General features: G+C 39.4%; 1 protein-coding gene across 5 annotated transcripts in view; it reads right to left on the reverse strand.

Moving 5' to 3' along the window:
• PLCB4 (phospholipase C beta 4) overlaps positions 1 to 23184 on the reverse strand; it is a 379157-nt gene that overhangs the window by 61223 nt on the left and 294750 nt on the right. For all 5 annotated transcript variants that reach the window (XM_054696412.1, XM_054696407.1, XM_054696400.1 and 2 more), the window contains 7 exons: positions 18016 to 18124; positions 12511 to 12721; positions 11157 to 11250; positions 9334 to 9413; positions 8669 to 8753; positions 5588 to 5678; positions 3651 to 3746 (listed from right to left, as the gene is read on the reverse strand). In XM_054696412.1, coding sequence (XP_054552387.1) covers positions 3651 to 3746; positions 5588 to 5678; positions 8669 to 8753; positions 9334 to 9413; positions 11157 to 11250; positions 12511 to 12721; positions 18016 to 18124 — 766 coding nt within the window. The remainder of the gene's footprint in view (positions 1 to 3650; positions 3747 to 5587; positions 5679 to 8668; positions 8754 to 9333; positions 9414 to 11156; positions 11251 to 12510; positions 12722 to 18015; positions 18125 to 23184) is intronic.

Here is a 23184-nt window from a genome sequence, read left to right on the forward strand (position 1 = left end):
CAAGAGAAACAGACACCCTCATCTTTTGGAAATGATATGCTGATAAAGGGATGTTCTGGAAGCAGATGATTTAAAAAAAATAAGTCATTTAGGTTTTGGCCAGGAAAAAAAGGATGAGGCGCTGGAATGGGTCTTGAAATAATCTCATCCAACATCCTCAATTTGTAGATGAGAGGGTAGATTCAGAGATATGATTAATAGGTCTTTGCTCACAGAGTCAGACATGAAACTAGATTTTTCCAGAACTTGAGCACAACAATTTTAACATGTCCCTGAGTTTTCATCACCTACAGTCTGTAACCAAAATTTGGAAACTTTCTGTCATCACTATTAAATTTCAATTTCTTGTATTTCTTGTCTATGCTCTCCAGGTAGATGTAAATTACTTGAAGTCAAGGGATGCATCCCATCCAGGTACAGACATATAATAAAAAAAAACTCTTTAAAGAGTTCTCTGGGTGAATGCCACCATCTATTGAATGTACATATATGCACAGAGATACCCTCATCCACATATAATTTTGCTATTTCCCATTGCTTCTCTGAATCTAAATCTTGTCTAATGCCTGGGTACGTGCTTTCTGATTGAGAACCTTTTCTATTTCCTAGTCTTCAGGCCCCTCTTGAACTAAGCTTGGTCTCCTCTTGCCTGTTATGTTGAATTATTTAAATTGGAGACTCTAGTCATTTCCATGTAATAGGTTCATACCGTGATATCAGAAAAATTATAGCCAAAATTATATATTGTTTGACCAGAACTAAATCCAAGTATTACCGAGAAGACCTAAGAGTCACATATGGCTATATCTGGTATAGTAGAAAACTCTATGCCCTTAAAAGAGAGATTCAGGTGGATGATTCTGTGCTCTTAGCTACATTACCACTTGTGTGTTCTCCCACACGATTATTTCTTCTAAAATTTAATTAAAATCTTGAGTATATTTTGGAATAACAGAGAACTGCTAGAGGCAGTATTTCTTTGTCTGTAGGCATAATTAACATACAAATAAAAGGTGGGAAGGTACCCTTAAGGGTGATAAGTGAAAGCATACCAGACTCATTTTAGATTAATTTTAGAAAATATTTTGACAACCATTTAGCATATTTGTTTTCTCTTCATTTTCCTGTATAGTAGAAGAGCAGTAATTTAGGACTTAGGCTATTCTGGGACAGAACTTGAGTGCAACTGCTCACGAGGTGTGAGATCATGTGTGAAGTACGCTACTTCGCTAAGCTTCGGTTTCCTCACCTGAAAATGAGTGTAATAATACCTATTTCACAGGCTTTACAAATATTAGATGAGTCAGTGGATGTGAACTGCTTGATCCACAGTTGACACAATAATGGTAGTTGTTACAATTTTTTTAAGTTAATTCATTCAATTACCAGCAGTTTATTTTAGTGGATAATAACATCTAAAAAAATTTTAGTTTTGATTTTCATCTATGAAATCCAAGCTAAATTGATTTTACATATTAATCTTCTCAAGTTTTTAGTATTTTATTTATCTTTTGAAACATGTCCCTTTAATATTTTATTCTTAAATCTTGTTTACATGATTTGCAAAACAAGTGAAATAACAGGCATTGAGGAAGACTGCATTTCCCAAAGGTAGCTGCAATAATAACTGCCTTCCCACAGGCTTTTCTCCAAAATGATTTTGCCACTTATCCATCCTCTTGAACTTGGGTGGGTCCTATGACTGTGCTGAGGAATAAAATATAGAGGAAGTGATGATGTGTCAATTTTAGGCATAGGTCCTAAGTAGTTTAGTAGCTTCTATTTTCCGCCCTCTTGGATCTCCGACTCTTGGGGTGTTCCATCTAGGAACTTGGCCACTGTGCTGAGCAGCTCAGACCACACGGAGGTCACATGGGGTTGCTCTGGTGGGGAGGCTGAGCTAAGGTTCCAGCAGACAGCCAGCAGCAACTGCCAGCCACATGATGGAGCCAACCTGGACAACTGGTCTAATTAGACCCACAGATGACACTAGGCACAGATGTCATCTGCTGGCCAGTGCATGAGAAACTTAAGAAGAACCACCAACCTGAGCCAGGATGACCCACCAAACAGTGAGAGAGAACGTCTTCCAAGTACCTGATTTTTTGGGTGGTTTGTTATACAATAATAGGCATTGATGAAATAATATCAGATGCCTTTGGTCTTACCAGCTATGTAAAACATGTGAAAGTCATTATGACTTTTCTCTGCAAGTGGGGTTGAACCCACAATTTGGACATGCAACATAAATCATTGTTTATAAAGTATATCCCACAGTCAGCAGTCTCTAGTAAGGGGAGGTGAACATGATTAGTTAAGTCCCCGAGCTTTTAGGTTTTTACCCATAATATCACATTTTCCTAAAACCTTCTCTTGTATTTCAGGTGTTTGTAAGTAATGAAGTTTATATGAGTATTTCTAAATTATTCAGCTAAAAGACTATGAATTCAAGGCACTGTCTATCCAATAGACTCACAACGTAAATTCAAGTCATTTTGTGAATCAATTCTCACATAATAAGCAAATGATTTTCTAAAAACATCCCAAACATTTCAAATACTCATTTAAAAACAAATATTATGGCTGTGGCTATGTGGACAGAGGATAATGGAAGCTAACAATAGCCAGTATTCAAATATTTTAAATAAGATTGCCACTGCTAAACTTACCTACATAGGTAATTCTGATGTGCTTGTTATTTGAAATTTTCAAGGAGCTAGAACTTAAAATTTTAATACTGACTCCGAGTTTCCAGTTCACTTGTGATTGGTCTGTGCAAACCAATCACTTACCTGAGCATCTCTACCTGTCTTCTATTCCTTGTAACTTGCATTACTACTATCATCATTAACAGCAATAAAGTTCATCTTTATGGTCAGAGAAAGCGATTGCAAAATGTTCTTTTTATTCCAAACCCTGCCTTCAACAGCAAATGCTTCAAGAATTCTCTGGCTGAGACACTTTTTGGGGCGGGAGGGAAGGATGGGTCAGAATGGGGCGTTTGCAATTGTATGGGGAATATAAAATAAAATTTAATATTTAAAAAAAAAACAAATAAAAAAATAAAGATGTTGCTGAGGTGCATGTAAAAAAAAAAAAAAAAAAAAAAAAAAAAAAAAGATTCTCTGGCTGTGAATTTCGGCTGAAGAGTTGAATGTACAATAGGACAGGAGATAATGCTGTTGCTAAAATCTAGTGCCTGGGTGAACTGGACATAATAGCAATTGGAAAAATAGCAGAAAGTACTAAAAGATTAAGGTTGGTGATAGACACATCTGTCTATGAAGAATCAAAATGTCAGACCCCCTTGGTGGCCTAGGGGTTAAGTCTCAGCACTATCACCACTGTGGCCTGAGTTCGATCCCCGGCCAGGGAGCTAACCCATATAATGGCACAGCAGACCTCTCCTGTCTTTCCCGCTGCTCCCCTCAGCAGTGTATCTCAGTAGATCTGCCTGTTGTGCTTCCCACTCTGTCTCTGGTGAATCCTTTCACCGCCCGCACCTCTGGTCTACACCCCAGTTCTTCTATGCAAAAGAAAAAAAAAGTCACATTATATAAAAGCTTCTACCTAGACAAATTTGCTTTTTTCTTCTTTTAAAAAGCAATTTTGTAATGCGCAAATAAAAAAAAAAAAAAACAACAACTCACCACTTTCTATTTCCTCCTCATTGTCATCCTCCAAGATGTTAGCTGGGGCTGCAGATTCTCCAGCTTCCATCATGCTTTTCAAAGCTTCAAGCTGCTCTGTAATGAAAAGCCAACAAAGAAGTATATGGTGATAGATGTTAGATCACTTGTAAGCCTGGACTTTAAGATCAATACTGAAAAGGAAAGACAGGGGAAAGGAAATGTATTGTTTGGGTTCCTATGGGCTGTGTCCCTGAGGCTCTGCAGTGGCCAGTGCCTCCTCACTAGTCCACATTGTCAGGATTCTGAGGGAGCGTCATACACACAGGAGGAAAGGCTGCTGGAACACGGGTGAACTGGCCAGAATTATGGTCACAGGTTTAAGAGGGGAAGCTCAGTCACTGTAAAGGATTTAAAGCTTGATAACGAAAGTCCAAAGTTCAGAGAATAAGGCATAGGCCAAAATTTATAAATAATTATGATAAATTGACAGAAATGACAGAAAAGAGGCATGCCCATTGGAGACTGACAGAACTTCAGGCATCTGATAGAACTCAAGAATAGGCATTGATGAAATAATATCAGATATATAGTCATAAGTCATAAATTATGAAATATAGTCATAAAGTACGAATATAGTCATAAAGTACGAAAAACTCTCCAAGGAAGGTAAGACAAATGAACTAGCATTAAGAGAGGGGAATTGTGCAGGGGCAACTCATAAATAACAATACACGAAGGAACTAGTTATTTAAGACATATAAAATATCACTTTTCTTCTATTAGTTGGGCACATATTAAAGGTTGCCAAATAGCCAGTGTTAAGAGAAATCTTGGGAACAGGCACTCTGATATATTAAGGTGAAAATATAAGTTGGTACAACTTTTCTGACAGTGTAGCAAGGCACATCGCAATACAGAATGCATATGCTTTGGCTAACAAATTCTAATTGTACCAACTGATTCTAAAGAGAAGGTTGCACAAATACACAAAGTGAACATTCAAGCATGTTTATTATTTTTGTTTTAATAGTAATGAAAACCCATTAACTTTGGAACTCATTAAATTATACTATTTTTCACACAATAAATTCTGTATAGTGTTTCATACGTAGAATTAAATTTAGCATGTAGAATTCTATCCTCCTGGATGCAACTACACTTAATTTGCTGAATTTTAAATTTTTAAAAAAATCCGTATACTTAACATGGTTCCCAGTTAGGTTAAAAAATGTGTGTATATGTGTACATGTGTCTATAGTACATATATATGTGCAAAATAGACAATTCAGTGATATTTTATTATTTTCTCTTATTGTTCTTTGCTTTACTTTTTCTTTTTTAATAAACTTAATTAATAAAATAAAAAAATTAATTTAAAATATCTAGGGAAAAATATAATGCAACTATACCAATGCTTGATTCTACTGATGTATTATCCTAAAAGTTTTGGTAAAATAAAATATTTTCAAAGAAAATGTTCTGTCCTGGGGGAATACAGGGGTAGATGTCTATATGAAAGAATTTCCCTTTTGTTCTTTCTACACACACACACACACACACACACTCACTCACTCACTCACTTACTCATATTCATTTACCTAAGATCCCTAGAACTGTATGTTATCACACTGGCAAAATACTAAGGGGAACTTTTAAAGAAAACTTACGAGTGAAAATTGATAAAATACCAGTGACATGTATCTTGATAATGTCTAAAATGTTTTTTCCACTTCTGATTCGGATATATGAATACGTGAATATGCTTCCTCGCAGCAGGTAAGAGTTGATGTGGAAATGTAGAAATATGCTCTCAAAAGTATTTGCAACATCACCACCATCGCCCACTCCCCCTTGTCAAATTAGCAGTTTTAAAATGTATTTTATTCTAGATAGCTGAATTGTCCAAACACACAATGTATGTAATCTTTCATCACAGATGTGGGTTTTTGACATACTTTTTTCAACTTCGGGTTTCAGCCGTTTATTTTTGATGAGTATTTTTCTTTTGAGGTCATTGGGGGATGGCAAGGGTCTGCCTGGTTCGAGCTAGAGATAAAACAGAAAAGGCTGAATTAATGAAGGTTGTGCTTCTCCATTCTCATTCCAGGTCTGAACGAGGAAGGAGGCCTGAGTGTTATACAATCCAACGTCCAGTAGATGGCAGTCAGCACAGTTTCATATTTTCATTCCTCAAACCAAATGAGCTCTGGGCAACCAACTTTGCCTTAGATTAATGCCACAACTTGAAATCCAGTCTTGTGAGGCTGGTAGAGAGGATCCACCTAGGGGTGTTGTCAGGGTAGGTGCTTCTGCTCAACCTCAGACCCCAGACCTTGTCCACTTTCAGTATAAGTACAAGGAATCAGTATGACAGCAAGGTTAGAGTGGGATTTCCCAGGCAGAAATAGAGAGGCTTTCCTGATTCCCCTGCCAAGAGTTGGGCTGTACATTTAGTATCTTAACTCAGTCGGTTGATCCAACCTCAACATTTGGGACTGGTTTTGTGGGTTCAAAAGGTTAATAGGGGGCCTCCCTAGTGGCGCAAGAAGTTAAGCACGGCACTAGGAAGCAATTGTCAGCCCCTGCAGCATGAGTTTGATTCCTGGCCGGCTGGGAAGCAGCCTACATGGCGCAGTAGACCTCTCCTGTCTCGCTCGCTGCTCCCCTCAGCAGTGTACTTTGGTCAGTCTGCCTGTTCTGTTCCCCAGCTCTTGTATGCATAAATAAATATCTTTAAAAAAAAAGTTAACGGGGGAATGGAGTGATGCTAATTACTGAAATTTGATCTCTACTGTGGTTGCATTTGCTTAGATTTACACCTGCAAACAAGGTGTTCTTTTGTTTTATTACCTTTGCTCCACAGAACTGTTACATCCATTCGGCCATTTCCTATTCCCCTCCCTACTCATCTCTATACCCTCCTACCCGTCTAATCACTAACCTATCCACCTTTCCACACACCCATTCATTTTAAAACTATTTTTATACCATGTATTACATGCAAGGAAGTATGCATTCCTATGGCTGCCTTCCCTCAAAATAAGCTCCTCTGAAATTCTGCTTCCTCTGGGAAGCCTACTGTATGTAACAGCTCTGTTCCCCAGTGACTGCTCCTGAATCTGGACATCAATAAATATTCCCCACATCACAGGTCTTCCTTTTTATTTATGCTTTTGTGTTTTTGGAGCTGTAGGCCCTTACCCTTTCTCCCCAAGCCTGAGAGGTCTTTAGTTCAGGGAGCAGATTTTATTTCCATACTATTTATGTTCCCTACAACACCTTTCATGTATGTGCAGACCACTGTACAAAGCAGGCAGTGGATTCTCCACGAAGCGAGCCCCTCAGCCCAACCTAAAAATGTAGAGGGGCTAGGTGAAATAAATAAATCAAATTTAAAATTAGAGATGTTTCTTAGTTTGGTTTTCCTGAGAATCCATCTCGGAGACAAGGATGAATGCACCAGTTTATCTGGGAGACAGCCCCATGAAACTCCAACTCGAGAAAACAGCCAGCCAGTCAAGGCCACGTGAGCAGACAAGTTATCGCTGTGCGTGACTCAAGTGCAACCCTGCTGGGAGCCCTGGGAACCAGTGCTGGGAGTTATCCCTCCTGGGAAGTGAGGGTGCAGTGGGGAGGGGGCTGAATTCTCTGGAACTTCTGACTATCTTTTCCCATATAGGCAGAGCAGGCTCCAGTGTCCAGAGCTCACACTCAGGGAAAAGCTACACATGCTGGCGGTCGAAAGCCAGGCCAATGTGCTGGGAACCAGGAAGAAGACAGGATGCCTGCAGCAGTGGAGAATCAGGAGGTGAGAGAAAAGATGCAAATATCCTTATCTCCTATGTCTTTTTCAGTTCCCATACATGCTCTCCCGAGAAAAACTGATTGTAAAACTACCTGATGTATTCACAGGTAACACTAAGCACCTTCTTTCATGTCTGTCATTGTGAGGTTTGCTGCTACCTCCTGTGACCTCATTTGGGCTTATCAGGAGCTGTTCATCAAATAGCTGGTGTACAGGCCAGAGGCATGGGAGGGTGAGAGGATTCACCAAAGATAGAGCAGGGAGCAGAACAGGCAGAAGGACCGAAAGCACTCCTGAGGGGAGCAGCGGGGACAACAGGAGAGGTCCGCCGTGCCATGTGGGTCTCTCCCTGGCTGGCCGGGAATCGAATCAGCACTGCAGAGGCTGCGGATGCACCACAGCACTGCGCTCAACCCGCTGTGCCACCAGGGAGACCACCATGGGGTGTTTTATATTTTAATTCCATTAGCTGTCTTACTATTCATGCTATCTTGTGAGAGTGGATCTCTATCAATCAGTTACGGATCCTTGTAAAAATGTCAATTATTCCTCTCTGGAATAATTTTATAAAAAACTATGTAATTAGAATTACTTCATAGACCCCATGTAGCCTATCCAAAGGTCACAGTTTTAAAATTCCTGCTTTTTTGAAGGAATTAACAGTTCTAAAAATGAAGTTCAATAATGCATCTATTAAATACTGCCCAAGTATTTATTTTGGAGTTGGGAGTCTGAGCTTCAAGTTCCTGTAGCCTTCAATCGAGGGCATTTCCCTTAGCAACAGATTCTCATGGATGCTGATGCTGGGTGTACATCCAAATCACCTGGAGAACTTTGAAAAAACACCATGCTCAGACTTGACCTTGGAATGATTAAATCAGAATCAGTGAATGGGCCCTTGGCAAAGGTATTGGTAACAGTTCACTCAGGAAGTCCTAAACATGTAACTAAAGTTAAGAATGACAGCTGAGTCTATACTCTTGGCTACTGGGAACTTTATGCATCTCAGAAACCATAACTACCCTCAATCTTCCAAATTAAATAGAAACATGTTTATTTTATGTGTCCCCCTACATATCCCTCTGAACATGATGAAATCTTTCTGTATCAACAAATTTAAATAAATGTGAAGAACTTTAGCATCAGTCTTCCAGAACTACTTGAACCTTTAGAAATGAATTTCAAAACAAGTCCATTCATGTTAGAAATATGGTTTGCTAAAAATACTTACTGGATGTGATTCAAGTGCTTGTTTCAACAGGAGATCCCCAAATAGATCTTCGCAATACTTGGACATCTTGTACTGTTGATATTTGCTGGAGAGAAAGAACTGGCATTTGTAAATTCAAACAACCATTAACTGTACAAGAATAAGAAACACCCATTCCTAGATGATTAAAAACTCCCACTTGGTGATTAGAAATGCCCACTTAGAAATTCAAGTTTGTCCTCCTGATGTTAGTGTGAGATACACATAGCACAAACTTTAACCACAGTAGCTTAAAAATAAAAAGTGGACTCTGTCCCTGGACTGAAAGCTGGTAAACAGTGACCTTCAAGTTCATGAAGGCTGATTTCACATAGATAATGTCAAATCCTCCGACTCCATGGAACTTTGAGCAAGGTGCCCTGTTCTGGCATTTTGTTTAGAGGAAACATCTCTAAAATATATCAAGATCACTTGTTTTTGTTTTGTTGTGGAGGTAGGGGGAAATGGTTTGGTTTTTCAGAGGGGAAAAGAGCCCGCCCCCTTCCACTGATCACTTACTACCTCACGAAACCAAGTCACTTCACAAAACAGACTGTTCCTATTTGGTTATTTAAAAAGACACAGAGTAGGAGAGGGGCTGGGGAGAAATAATGCTTAGAGACTTGGGAGTAGAATGATCATTATACCTGCAGTGATTTTCAAAGGAGAGAATTACAGGATATTCAGATGTGACAAATGCAGTTTCCTTGATGGCTTGAATAACATCCTTTAAAGATAAAGAGTGTTAATAAGAGAGTAGAGCAAAAAAGCTAAGAAAAAAAATTAAGGCACTTGAAACCACTCAGAAACTATTAATTTGAACTTTACAGAAAGTCAGTTCAGACCTGGAACCATTTACCTTGATACCACTACAAATGAGTCCCCTGTGGTTAGACTCAGGTGCAGCTAATGGCTAATGACAATTTATCCCCCAAGAACAATCTTTTTTCTAAAATAACGGTGTTGCTAACTAATAAGACATTTACCTACATGGCATGTCAGTTCTGGGCTCAGTAACTGTCAGATGAGTCTAGAATTCACCTTTTTCTATAAGGAGCAGAAGAGATTTTGGCACAGAGATTTTTATAACAAATCACCGTACTCCCCCCTGCTCAAGGGGAAACTTGCTGGCAATAACCTAAGCGCTGTGGGAAGGTTTTATTGACTTTCCCTGTGCCTGCGAATCAGTTTTGGGCTACATTTCATCAAATCAATGAAGATTCCAATGAACTGATGTGACATTTACAATGTTCCTTGTTTTGTATTAGCTTAATACTGGGTTGTCAGAAAAGTCATGATGTATTTTTTCTGTTTTTCAAGCAAAAATGCATCATGACTTTTCCACCTTCCCAATAGAAGGTGGGGGTGACTCTCGGAACCCTTACAAGATGGGGTTAACACAGGGAAGTACTCTGGAGGCGCCTCTCTGAACAGAGAACTTAGTAATTTGAGACAATTTTTGAAAGATCTGAGCATGTTCACGATCTCTCTGAAATTGGAGATACTGTAACAGCATGTTAGTCATGTTCCCCGCTTAACTTTGGGGAGTATGGCTTCAGCATGGTGTGAAATATGGGTATAGGGTCTAAGATATGCATTTTTAAGAACTCCCTGATGACTTTTCAAAGGAAGGAAGGATTAAGAACCATTGCTCCAGATGTTGCAATATCATCCAAAGTCATAGCAAAGCAACAGGAACTGATGTACCTGATACAGTGGCCAACCATAGAATTTTTTTTTTTTTTTTTTACTTGTCTTTGGCAGGATATCTTTGGGCCGTTTTGAGGAATGCTCTAAGAAACCAGCCTTCAAACTGCATGCCGAGATCACCAAAAGGTATTACTGTGAAGCCAATTTGTAAAACTGTAGATTTCCCTCAAAGAGCTTCCTCAGGGTAAAAACTCTCTAGTGTCCCTTCTGAAAAAATTGTGTTTCACCAAACCAACAGCTCTTTGGAATTTTATGAACCCTCTGAATCATCATGTTTCCCTCCTTGAATTCCAGAAAGTTTGGAGCCTAATTTGTGGTATGGCTTGGCAGTTTATAGGACTCTTGACAGGCATTCATAAACTCTAGTCTCACTATCTAATCTTCTTACCCTTCTAAGCTCTATTTATAGCCTCTTTTACATTTTCTGTATTACATTTCTCTTTTTATGCCACTTGGAAGTCCTGCAGAATATTGTGAAGTTATAGAACAAATCAGTAGAAGAAAATGAAGGACTGTTTTTAAAGTAAATAGAACCAGGGAGATTTTGCTAAGGAGACCTCATTAGAAAGAACCATCACCACTTGAAAGCAGAAAAAGAAGCATGAAGAGAGAATATTTTTCACTTTCTCCTCAAAACTGGAAGAAAGGAATATGAAGACAAAATGCTTAAAAAATGTATAATATGATTCCCCTTTTACAGTTCCCTATTTCTTGCATTTTCACAACTATCTTGAAAAAGCTGTATAATTTTAAAATGTACCTTAAAAAGGATATCGGTGCACATTGCTTTTCCATGAGTTATTATTGGTTCTTGGTCTTCCCCTTTTCCATCCCAACAGTCAAGTTCAACACATCTAGGACACAGTGAAATTACAAGATTGAAACCCTACAACAAAATAGTCTGTATGCAAATTAAAAGAAATATCAAAGTAAGTTGTTTTCATGTAGATAAGTAGATAATGGAATTAAACAGTATGATTATTGGGTGGTCAGAAAAGTCATGATGTATTTTTTCTATGCATGCATCATGACTTTTCCGACAACACAATATTTTGTGGAATATACAAGTTAAGACGACATTATACTCTTTATCAGGTTGGTGTTATCAAAAAGGGATTATCTGAGATCAAAAGAGACTCATGAGATACAAATAAACAATGTGGTTCTAGATAAAAACCTATTTATGGCAAAGCTGCATTGCAGAACAATTTGGGGGTAGCTGGAGAAATCTAAATATGAGTTGGGTTATGATGATGTTAACACATTAGTTTTCAATTTTACTAGATGGGATGTTATATTAGCCAAAAAGTAAACATTCTCATTGTTTTCGGAAAATCAAATATTTTCCAAAAACAGAAGTAGTGATGTAGTTAATTTCTTTTAAAGTTTTCCATACACACAAAAATGTGATTAAGAAAACAAAGCACTGGTTATTGATAACCAAGAAAAATATCTTAATGTAATTTTTTCACTTCCAACATTTTTGCCATATTTAAAACTATATATTTGCCAGTTTCTGTAAAAGGAAAACTATTCTCAATTATCTTTCTTCTCAGAGAACAAAATATTAGAACTTAATATTGAGTGAAGTTAAATTTGCAAGTGCCTATGGTCAATGGAAAACTCAGCATGACTTTTTTTTGAAAGAGTTTATTTATTTATACAAGTACTGGGTACAGTCAGAAGTGCAGGAGAGAGAGAATTCACCAGAGCCAGAGTGGGGAACAGAACAGACAGACTGACGAAATACACTGCTGAGGGGAGCAGCAGGTGCGGCAGGAGAGGTCTGTGTGCCATGTGGGACCCTCACCGGCGGGCGGGGATCGAACCTGCGCTGCAGAGGCTGAGGGCAGCTTTGCAGCCCAGTGCTCAATCTCAATTGCTGCGCCACCAGGGGAGGCCCTCAGCATGACTTCTTAAAATATGCTTTTTAAAATATACAGTAAAAGAAATCTTTCTGGAGAAGACTTCCTGGAATATATGTTGTCTGTCCACTTTTAAGATTAAATGACCATGAGAATCCAAATGTCCTTTTTACTATGTCTAATTTCTTAGAGTAAAGCAGATTAAATCAAAGGCCACACATACAAAAACAAACAGTTGCCTTTTCTGACCTGCAACCAGCAAGGAGAACCTGTCTATACATTTCCACCGAAGATTTCCCTCCAAACTGCCGGCCAGTAAGATAGGTGTTATGGGAAGAACTGATGAAGTAGTGAGCCAGTGGATGGTCCATTTCTTGGTAAAGTTCTAAACGATCTAGGAAGACTGGGGCATTTTCATCTGACATCAAATATCTGCAAAATCCATCACTTGATATGAGGCCTAGGGGAAAAAAGAATAATTTAGTAGACTGTGGCTCTGAAGATACACAGCTCATCTTTTATTTGTGGAGCTGAGGCAGTTTAAACAGGAAGAGTGGCAGGCATCCTCATAGGCTTTTTTTTTTTTGAGCATTTTTATTTTATTTTGTATATTTTTTACATCATTTTTCATTTCTGCACGATGTATGCATTTTCATCTTGGTTATAGGCTCCATACAATTCCCACCTCCCCCTTGCTTTTATCCTACTCCCTCCTCCCCCCCATAGTGTGTCTCTGGTTTATAGTTGCTTGTTGATTTTGATTTTTACTTTATTATAATTAGTCTTTTTTCTGGTCCCTTATTTAGGTTTCTTTTTTTAAAAAGATTTATTTATTTATTTATACAAGCACTGGGTACAGTCAGAAGCGCAGGAGGGTGAGAGAATTCACCAGAGCCAGAGCAGGGAGCAGAGCAGGCAGACTGATGAAGTACACTGCTGAGGGGAGCAGCAGGCGGCAGGAGAGGTCTGCGCACCATGTGGGACCCTCCTCCGGTGGCCGGGGAGCAGCTGGGGATCGAACTGGCACTGCAGAGGTTGCGGGCAGCTTCGTAACCCAACGCTCAACCGCTGTGCCACTGGGGAGGCCCAGGTTTCTTTTTTTTTAAAGATTTGTTTATTTATGCATACAAGAGCTAGGGTACAGGCCAGAGATGCAGGGTGGGGTGAGAGGATTCACCACAGACAGAGTGGGGAGCACAACAAGCAGACTGACAGAAATACACTGCTGAGGGGAGCAGTGGACGAGACAGGAGAGGTCTCCCTTGTCATGTAGGTTTCTCCATGGCTGGCCGGGGATCGAACTTGTGCTGCAGAGGCTGTGGATTGCTTCATAGTGTGGTGCTTAACCCCATGCGCCACCAGGGAGGCCCCCTTATTTAGGTTTCTTAACTAAGAATATTCATCTTTGAGCGTTTGAATGAAGTAACAGAGTTGCACATTATAAGCAACGGAATGTCTTCCACAAATTGGTGATACTGGCTTTTGTATCCACAATGGCAGAAGCACAAAGGTCTTTACATACAGAAACCCAGCACCAGGAGCTGTGGTGACCAGGGGTTAAGAGGGTCTGTTTCTGCCTCTCTGTCTCATTCCTTACACTCCTGGCTCTCACCTTCCTCTTTAGTCAAATGGGGGAAAATACTATCAACACCTGCTTTCCAGACTTGAATGGTAAATGAGAATATATATGAGAGGTGCACTTCAAAAAACGAAATACAAAACTATAGGCGTACTGTCCTTGCTGTCCTTGCTGGATTAAAGCAAAGTGAAAAGATTAGTGGCCTCTCTGAATTTAAACAATTCAACTTTCCAATTTTATCTAAAAAAGGAGGGTATGAAACTGATGAGTAGGACATGCAATGGTCATTTAAATGTGGTCTCAAGAGCCCCTGTTCATTCCAGTCATAACTTTCTGACAAGTGGCAGGATCCATAGAATAACTGCAGAAAAGGAATGAATATTTCTGCATCTTCTCCTACCCTATCAACTATTAACAGCAACAGCTCTTTGTTTTTATTTAAGCATTCCCAAATTATGAATTGCTTTCAAACTTAGAGAAAATAGAGTATAACAAGTAATCATAAGCCTACAGCATAGTTTTGCCAGATCTTAGTATTTTATTTGTTTGCATTTTTATTTATTTATTTTTTTAACATGTCACTTCTTTTTTATTTTATTTTATTTTTTTTAAAGAGGCACGTATTTTATTTATTTATTTGTTTGTTTGTTTGTTTGTTTGTTTATACAAGCACTGGGTACAGTCAGAAGCGTGGGAGGGTGAGAGAATTCACCAGAGCCAGAGAGGGGAGCAGAGCAGGCAGAAGGACCGAAGTACACTGCTGAGGGGAGCAGCGGGCGGCAGGAGAGGTCTGCGCGCCATGTGGGACCCTCCTCCGGTGGGGATCGAACTGGCGCTGCAGAGGCTGCGGGCAGCTTCGCAACCCAGCGCTCAACCGCTGCGCCACCAGGGCCCCACTATTTACATTTTTAAGTTTCCATTTTTACTCTATAATTCCTTGGGACTTAGGCAGTAAATATAATTAGCTCGTGTTCATTTGTTTTTCATTGACTACTGTACAGCAGTATGTATAGTAGTATGTAGAATGTACAGTCCATCTATATATGAATACTACAATTTATTATCTATTCTTCTGTTGACAGCTAAATATAATCAAGAGTAATGCAATAAAAACTTGTGTATCTGTCTTCTTGGGCATACATACATTCATTCTAAAAGCAAGTACTTTTCAGGGCACAGAACTGAAGAAACAGAAAGCCCCACCTTCATGAAACTCTCATATAGGGGGTAAAGGATAAAAAAAATATATAATATAATGTCACAAAGGAAAGAAAGTCTGGGGATGGAAATGATAGAAAATGACCAGGATGCTGTATTTCATAGGCGGCTGGCAAGAGCTCTTCCAAGGTGGTCACATTCACACAGGAAGAGCAGCTACATGTACACCTGGGGGACCCCCATCCAGGCAGAAGGCTCAGTACATGAAAAGGACTCAAGGCAGGAGTGTGCAGTGGAGGGGAAAGTAGATGGGGATGAGGGTGAAGTGGATCCAAAGGCTACATCATCTGGACGTTAGTCTTTGCTAAGTTCTTTGGATTTTATTTTAAGTGTGTTAGGAAACCTTTGGAAGGTTTTGAAGCATGGAATAACATAATTAGATTTGGTTTTGAAAGATTTACTCTGGCCACTGCATGGCATATCAATTGTAGAGTACGAGTAGAAAGGAGGATGAGTTAGAAGTTAACGCATTGTGGGCCTCCCCCGTGGTGCAGCGGTTGAGTGCTGGGTTGCGAAGCTGCCCACAGCCTCTGCGGCACCGATTCGATCCCCGGCTGCTCCCCGGCCACCAGAGGAGGGTCCCGCATGGTGCGCAGACCTCTCCTGCCACCCGCTGCTCCCCACAGCAGTGTACTTCGGTCCTTCTGCCTGTTCTGCTCTCCGCTATGGCTCTGGTGAATTCTCTCACCTTCCCGCGCTTCTGACTGTACCCAGTGCTTGTATAAACAAACAAACAAATAAATAATACATGCCTCTTAAAAAATAAAATAAAAAAATTAAATTAAAAAAAAAAAAAAAAGAAGTTAACGCATTGTCCAGGGAGAGCAATGCAGACTTGGATTGTCTGGTAAGGATGGAGATGGTAAGAACTGATTTATTCAGGATGTGTTTTGAGAAGTCTTGCAGGTTTTGCAGATAGAGAAGAGGTGATGTGAAATAACAAAACAATTTGAGGATGAGTCCAAGAGTTTTGGCTTGAAAAGCTGGAAAAAGAATGTTACCATTTTCTAGACCGAAGAAGGAACAGGTCTGTGGGCAAAGAGAATCAAAACGAGCATATGTAGACTGGAGATGCCCATTCAACACCCAATGGAGAGTTCTAGTGTGGATCTCTGGTTTAGGTTAGCGGTTAGGAGTGGATAGTTTAACGTGAAATTCTTATGTGCAGAAGAAACCTAACACCATTGACATATTATATTCATTTGTGAATGAGATCATTTAGGGAGAGACGATAGATGGAACAGAGATCTGAGTACTGAACTTGGACCGCTGACATACAGAGTTGGGAAACATAAGGAAGATTTCCTAGGATACATCCCCAGAAATGGAAAGGCTGGGTTGTAGGAGAGGACTATTTTCCACTTTACTGTTGCCAAAATGCCCATCAAGGTGGTTGTTTGTACCTATTTATGCTCCCACCAGAAGTCTCTAAGAATGCCTTTTGCCCCACATTCTTACTCAAACATCATGATGGACTTTAAAATTTCTGCCATCTGTGAAACGTTGAAACCATGCTTTTTAGATGTGTCAATTATAATTTTATCAACTTTTAAGATCTGGAAGGACTTTAGAAATAATCAAAGACACAGCTTATTATAACAAGAAACTGCTAGGCCCTCTATCTTGCTCCTTCAACAGATCACAACTGCCTTGCTTAGTTCTGAATCCATAGCATCTAGCACAATGCTCAGCACACAGCTTTCTACAAACCTTAAGGAGAGGAATACTAGTTGAATGACTGTATGAACCCCATCATCTCAGAAGCAGAGAAAGTAAAGCCCAGAGATAGTTTCTTGCTCAAAGTCACACATTGATAGAGAATCAAATCTCCTTCCAGCATTGCAAAGTGAGAAATTTTCTAGCAAGTGACTCCCCTCTTCACTTAAATCACATGCAAGGTGGAATACATTGTAATATTCAGAATATTGATAGGGAGGTCAGTAAGAAAGCATTCTTGAGGAAAATAGGTATTTGCAGCCTTAACAGATATGTATACCTACCGTTACGAGAAAACCACTGGGTTTGAAAAATACCTGGGGGTGACATCATGCCATATAGTGAACCAGGCATGTGTATAAACAAGTTTTATGTGGGTTCTGAGAATGTATACACCTTTCAGCAATATTTACTGGAATCTGATACAAAGCAAAACAGAAACTCCTATTTTTTTAAAGAGGAGGAAACTGAGGCTATGATCCTCAAGGGCATATGAAACTGACAGAATTTGAACCCAGATCTCTTCTCCCTCTCCATGGGGGCCTAAGCCAGAGGCTCTAGCTGAGGTATCTCCCAGCACTCTCTGTCCAATTATGTTAGCACCATCCCGTCCCTCTCAGCCTCTGCAAGTGGTTTTCCACTGCCATGGGGCTGATCTTAAATCTCTTCTCCATGACTTTTCTTTGTCAAAAATAGAAAAGGGCAATTCGTTGTTTCCAAAGTTTCATTGAAAGGGGAAAAGGTCCAGAATCCCGAACAATTTGCTTAATAGATTCCTGACTATTCATATCAATTGCTTTTATCTTCCACACCAGAGATCAAATGATGGGTGAGAAAGCCCATCAAATCATGTGTTAAATTTATTTGTCTTGGCAAAAGAAAAGGGAGAAAAAGAAGTTAAAAATTTTTATAGGAAATGAAAGTCTTCTTCAAGATTAAAAACAGAGACTGTATTTGGGTATTTGGTGTTTTTTAACATTTTAAACATTTGCAGCACAAGCGATATAATACAAGAAAGTACATGGGGAAAATACATTATACTATATTTAGTAATACAGTAAATCTATTTGCATGAGAATTCATATAGCACAGATATATTCTAATGTAATTTAAAATTTACACCTAGAACAGGAAAAAAAAAATCAGTCAGTTCTCAATCCATGGCTGTAGGGACTCAAAAGCATTTGAAGATAACTTTAAAACCCAAGGAATGAAAAATCCACTTTTTTCACTTTTATTACCTTTTATCTTCAAATCTTCATCAGGCTCGTACATCTCAATGATCTGCATTGCCCTTTTAGCATCATAAAATGGGAATAAAATTTCATTCAGTCGAGGATCTCGTTGATGCTATGATGAGAAAACAACTCCATTTAAGTTCACATTTCTTGCCCTTGGGGCATTTACATTACTAAAACACAGATTTTTAAAAAACAGTGTCTATCTAGGCTGTCATGTTTATAGTTATAAAGGTAGGATTTCACTATCTTCCTGTCTTTCTTCCTAAAATAGTCTTCAAAAAGTCTAAATTTGGAAGTACTTTATTGGTTTCTTTTACTGAACTAAAGATGGAGAATACAGAATATACTTTTTTCCCTTTAAAAGTTGAAGGCTATCTAAGACTGTGTGCATGTTAATTGTATTGTCTTCTAGTTCCCAAACCACAGGGGAGGGATTTGACAGAAATGTCTATAAAAAGTGAGGTCAAAAATTTTTTTTAAAAAGAGGAAAAACAAATAAATGCAAAACCCAAAATAGTTCAAATAGATAATATGGTCATCTAAGTGCCAAAACAAAAACAACTGTAACCCTCTCCACCCCAACCCCCCAAAAAAGCCCTAATGTTAACAGGGAAATAGTATTTTATTTTTATTATATCTTTCTATATCAATATAATATTTATTGGGCAATCGACAAACTTTGTGTTCTGGAATAAATATTAAAATGAACCAATTAAAACAATGATGAAAATTAATCAGCATAAGGATATTTACAAGTTATAAACAATATGAAAATGAAAATCTGTATTTAAGTAGATTACAAAGTTTTTTTTCTATATGAAATCTAACTTGGTTTGCTCTGAACAAGTTCTCTGGGCAGAAAGTACATGAATGATTAAGGCACTGAGGAGGATGGTGATGTCATTCTTTTCACATCAGCACCTAGATGCTCCTGGTACTATATAAGGCACCAAGAATAAACCCTAAGTTTACAGCAATGGTGAGAAAAAGTTCAATTGACTTAGCTATACGTTTGTGTGTGTGTGTATGTATATGTGTATATTGTGTGTGTGTACATATATGTGTGTAGTATGTGTGTGTCTGGAGACACAGGTTCCACTGAACTTCATTGTGGATTACAGGACCACACGCTGCCCCTGGTCATCCACAAAATACATAAATAACGCAAACTTCAATCGAATAATGGCAGATAAGCACATGTGAGCAAAACCTGGTCAACAGGTAGAACCTTGGCAACAACTCTTTACCCAAATATATGCACAGACTTTGAAAGACATTATTGAAAAGGTATTTAAGAAACAATTGTTAAAAGTTCATATGGATTTCCCTTCCTCATGTGCTTTGAAATGATCATTGGAAAAGTGGGCTATACAGAATGAATACCTTTGGCCAACAGAATTTCACTTGACATAATTCCCTACAGTATTTGTGGCCTACTATTCTCTGGTCCTTATCCCCTTCCCGTGCACTTAACAGCATTAACCAAAAAGAAATGAATATCCTTTCATTAATGTATCCCAATGAAGCATGCTTCTGTTGTAATCTAAGAAAATTAAGGCTCACAACAGCTCACATCCATGCATGTGGTAGAGCAGAAACTGTTATGTTAATAACAGGCCTTGAGACCATGAAGAACAAAGTTGTGAAGTATGCAGAAAAAGAGGAATTGTGAGGTGGACCATGGAATGCCAGGCAAGGGAGGGCATGCCATAGTTTGTTCAGGAAATGGATGGGTGCCATGCAACTGTAGAGTCCTTGACTCAAGGGAATGACAAGCACCACCTCTCTGGTGAGAACGCATTGTTTTAAAAACAAACAAGCAAACGAACAAAAAACTCTTTGTAGGCATATTCCTTCTCCCATCTCTGTCAGTAATATCACAGAGGATGATGGCTGTGGGAGGCAAAGACCATCTTTGGGGGCCTCCCTGGTGGCACAGGCGTTAAAGTCTCAGCACTATGAAGCTATCACCAGCCACTGAGGAATGAGTTCCATCCCAGGCCAGGGAGCTGACCCACGCGGTGCAGCAGATCTCTCCAGTCTCTCCTGCTGCTCCTCTCAGCAGTGTATTTCAGTAGATCTGCCTGTTTTGCTCCCCACTCTGTCTCTGGTGATTCTTCTCACTCTCCCCACCCTCCACACTTCTATCCTACACCCCAGTTCTTGTATGCACAAATAAATAAAAAAAAGTCTTTAAAAAAAAAAGACCCTTTTGGACCCCGATACAGTTATGTTTATGGTTGATCACTGGATTTCTTTTCCTTCTTGAAATGAAGCCTTTTGACTTAAAGATATGCTCACTGGTTAAGTATTCTGGACTCATGGAAATGACAGGGCAAATCCATATGAATCAAAGAAAGATTAGAGATTCAGCTAAAGAGAAGCAGTAAAGTTAGGGATAGGAGGAGAGGAAATCAGACACCGAGGTGCTTTTTATGTACATCTATGTGTCTGTTGTAACCCAGTGGTGTTTGGAGTGTGAAGTATGTGCCTTCAGCGGCATCTCCCTCACTTGGGAGTTTGTTAAAAATGTAGATTCTCAGGCCCCGCCCCAGACCCAGATCTGATTCTCTGGGGTGAAACTCATGACTCTGTGTTTCGATAAGTCTCATAGGTGATTCTCTATAAGTAATGTATTCCACTTTAAGAAGCACTGCTCTAACATGTAAAACGTATGCATTTTAATATATTCAAGTTTTTTTTTAAGTACCTAAGTCCTGCAATCACAGAAATGCTAAATATGAGATATCCTCCCAACTAAAGTCCATTAAAATTTAGCCCTAGGGCATGACATTCATTAGTCCATCTTGGTGATCAGAAGCAATAGTCAGGCAAAACAAGTCCTAAGATGGATGGATCCTAATCCACTATTCTACATTTTCAGCAAGTATGTATTATGAGCAGACAATATGAAATTGCATTTGCCTTTGCATCTGCTCAACTTGATGAAATCATCTTTTGTTCTCCCTGGAATTTTCACATTTCAAAAAGGAAGCACAGGGCAATCTGGCTAAGCCAAAAGCAAGGAAACAAATACAAGGTTTGTGGTAGGCATAAAAGCGTAATTTTTGGATGAAAAAACAATGAGTAGAAAGCTCATTTCCAGGTAATTTCAGAGTAATAAGGTTGCATAAGAGTAACATAGGGACAAAAGCACAGCGGGGAAAATGCTTCCCAACGCTGAGGGACCCACTGGTTTTTAGTTGAGATTCTATATTCGGGGAAGTGATGTATCCAGGACATTCACCCCATGCTGCCCAGAGCTTTGTAAAATGAGATTCTAAATAGCTTCTGAAAATAGGTCACAGAACTGGCCCAAGTAAACGAAGAGATAATGGACCTGACTCCATTATTATCTCCTTGCTCTTACTGAGAAAAGACATCAACCCAAGCAGCACTGGGAGGGACAGATATTGAACCACATAATATTCAAGAAAGATATAAATAACAGTTTGTCAGAGTAGGCTATTCATAAGACTAAGGCTCTCCTTAGACTAAGGATCTCTGTCATTTTTCCCTATGCATCAAGGATAAAGATACTGTAAATGGAAAGCTATCTTGGGCCCTCATATTATCTCAACTGTAAATTAAAACAATTTTTAAAAATCAGGTTTAGCCCTAGATGAACATATGGTATGTGTGAAGAAGGGTGGAGATTACCAGCAACAGAAAGATAAAGCTAATTCTTAATTATTGTGGCCACCAAAGACCTTTTTCTTTTTTCTTATGTTGATGTCTCTAGTCTGCCCTCCATGCATCTTCCAATTCTGCAGACCCTTAATTCTTGCCATCTTTGTAATGAGTCAGCAGAGAATAAAGGTAAAATTAAAATCAATTAGATTCCCAATAAGAAGAAAGATGGGGTGAAACTGACTAAGTCCAGAGATTTTTCCATTATTATCACATACAGAGAGCTGAGTTGGTAGCACTATCTAACCTGAGGCAACACGGGTGCGTGCCTCTACCAGCCTTCCTAAACTCCATAATTTTCCACTTTACAATATAAGTAAAGAAAGTTTCCTTCAATCCACTGGATGGGAATTAGACTTGGCTGTGGCACAATTTTAGATCTGAGTGGTAGAATTCTAAGACTAAATTCATTGTGGAGTATAATGAGATAGATGTTGCTCTTATAATCTTCCCATCACAGTAAGCATTCTGAGGGGGGATACAGGGAACCCACTAGAAGAGTGCTTCACAAACTTTAAAGTGCAGACAAACCACTCGGAGAGCTTGTGAAATGTTGAATCCAACTCAGTAGATCTGGGGGGGAACCCACGATTCTGGATTTCTGTCAAGCTCCCAGGGATGCCAGTGTCGCTGGTCCAAATCACACTTCCGGAGCAATGAACAAGGAGATACTGAGAGCAGAAAAGGAGCAGGTCTAAAGCTACTGGTGAAAACCTAGTAAGTGGACAGGGTGGGAGGCAAGGGTAGGGAGGAGCGGGTATAGCTCCTACACAGCAACTAGTGCAGTAAATGTCTGATGGTTTCTCCTTTCCTCCCAACTTCCTGGAGATACCCATTAGTAAGCACTGAAGAGAAAATTTTAAATAAAGAGTAAAGGGATTTACAAACTAGAAGTTGGTGGCAGGCTGCATGGCTTTTGCTAATATAAATGGAATTTTTTCCCTGTTAGTTATCTAATTGGTTATAGTGGTGTACATGTGCCTATCGATTTCGTAGTTGATCACTTCTCTGGTTACCTTACTGAACTCTCTTATTTAGTCAAAGAGTTTTTCAGCTGACAATTTCAATGATCAGAGTAATAATTACTTGAAAATAGTGAGAGTAGGGTCTTGCCCTTTGCTGTTTATGAGGCTCCTTTATTATTTCTTTTTTTTTTTTTTTTTAAGATTTATTTATTTATTTATACAAGCACTGGGTACAATCAGAAGCGTGGGAGGGTGAGAGAATTCACCAGAGCCAGAGCGGGGAGCAGAGCAGGCAGAAGGGCCCAAGTACACTGCTGAGGGGAGCAGCGGGCGGCAGGACAGGTGCCATGTAGGACCCTCCTCTGGTGGCCGGGGAGCAGCCGGGGATCAAAACGGCGCTGCAGAGGCTGCGGGCAGCTTCACAACCCAGCGCTCAACCGCTGCGCCACAGGGGAGGCCCTCCTTTATTATTTCTTGTCTTATTGCATGATTCAGAGCTTCTAGTACAATGTGA

The sequence above is a fragment of the Talpa occidentalis genome, unplaced genomic scaffold, assembly GCF_014898055.3.
Source record: "Talpa occidentalis isolate TD23 unplaced genomic scaffold, MPIMG_talOcc4v2.1 talOcc4.10, whole genome shotgun sequence".
NCBI lineage: Eukaryota > Metazoa > Chordata > Mammalia > Eulipotyphla > Talpidae > Talpa > Talpa occidentalis.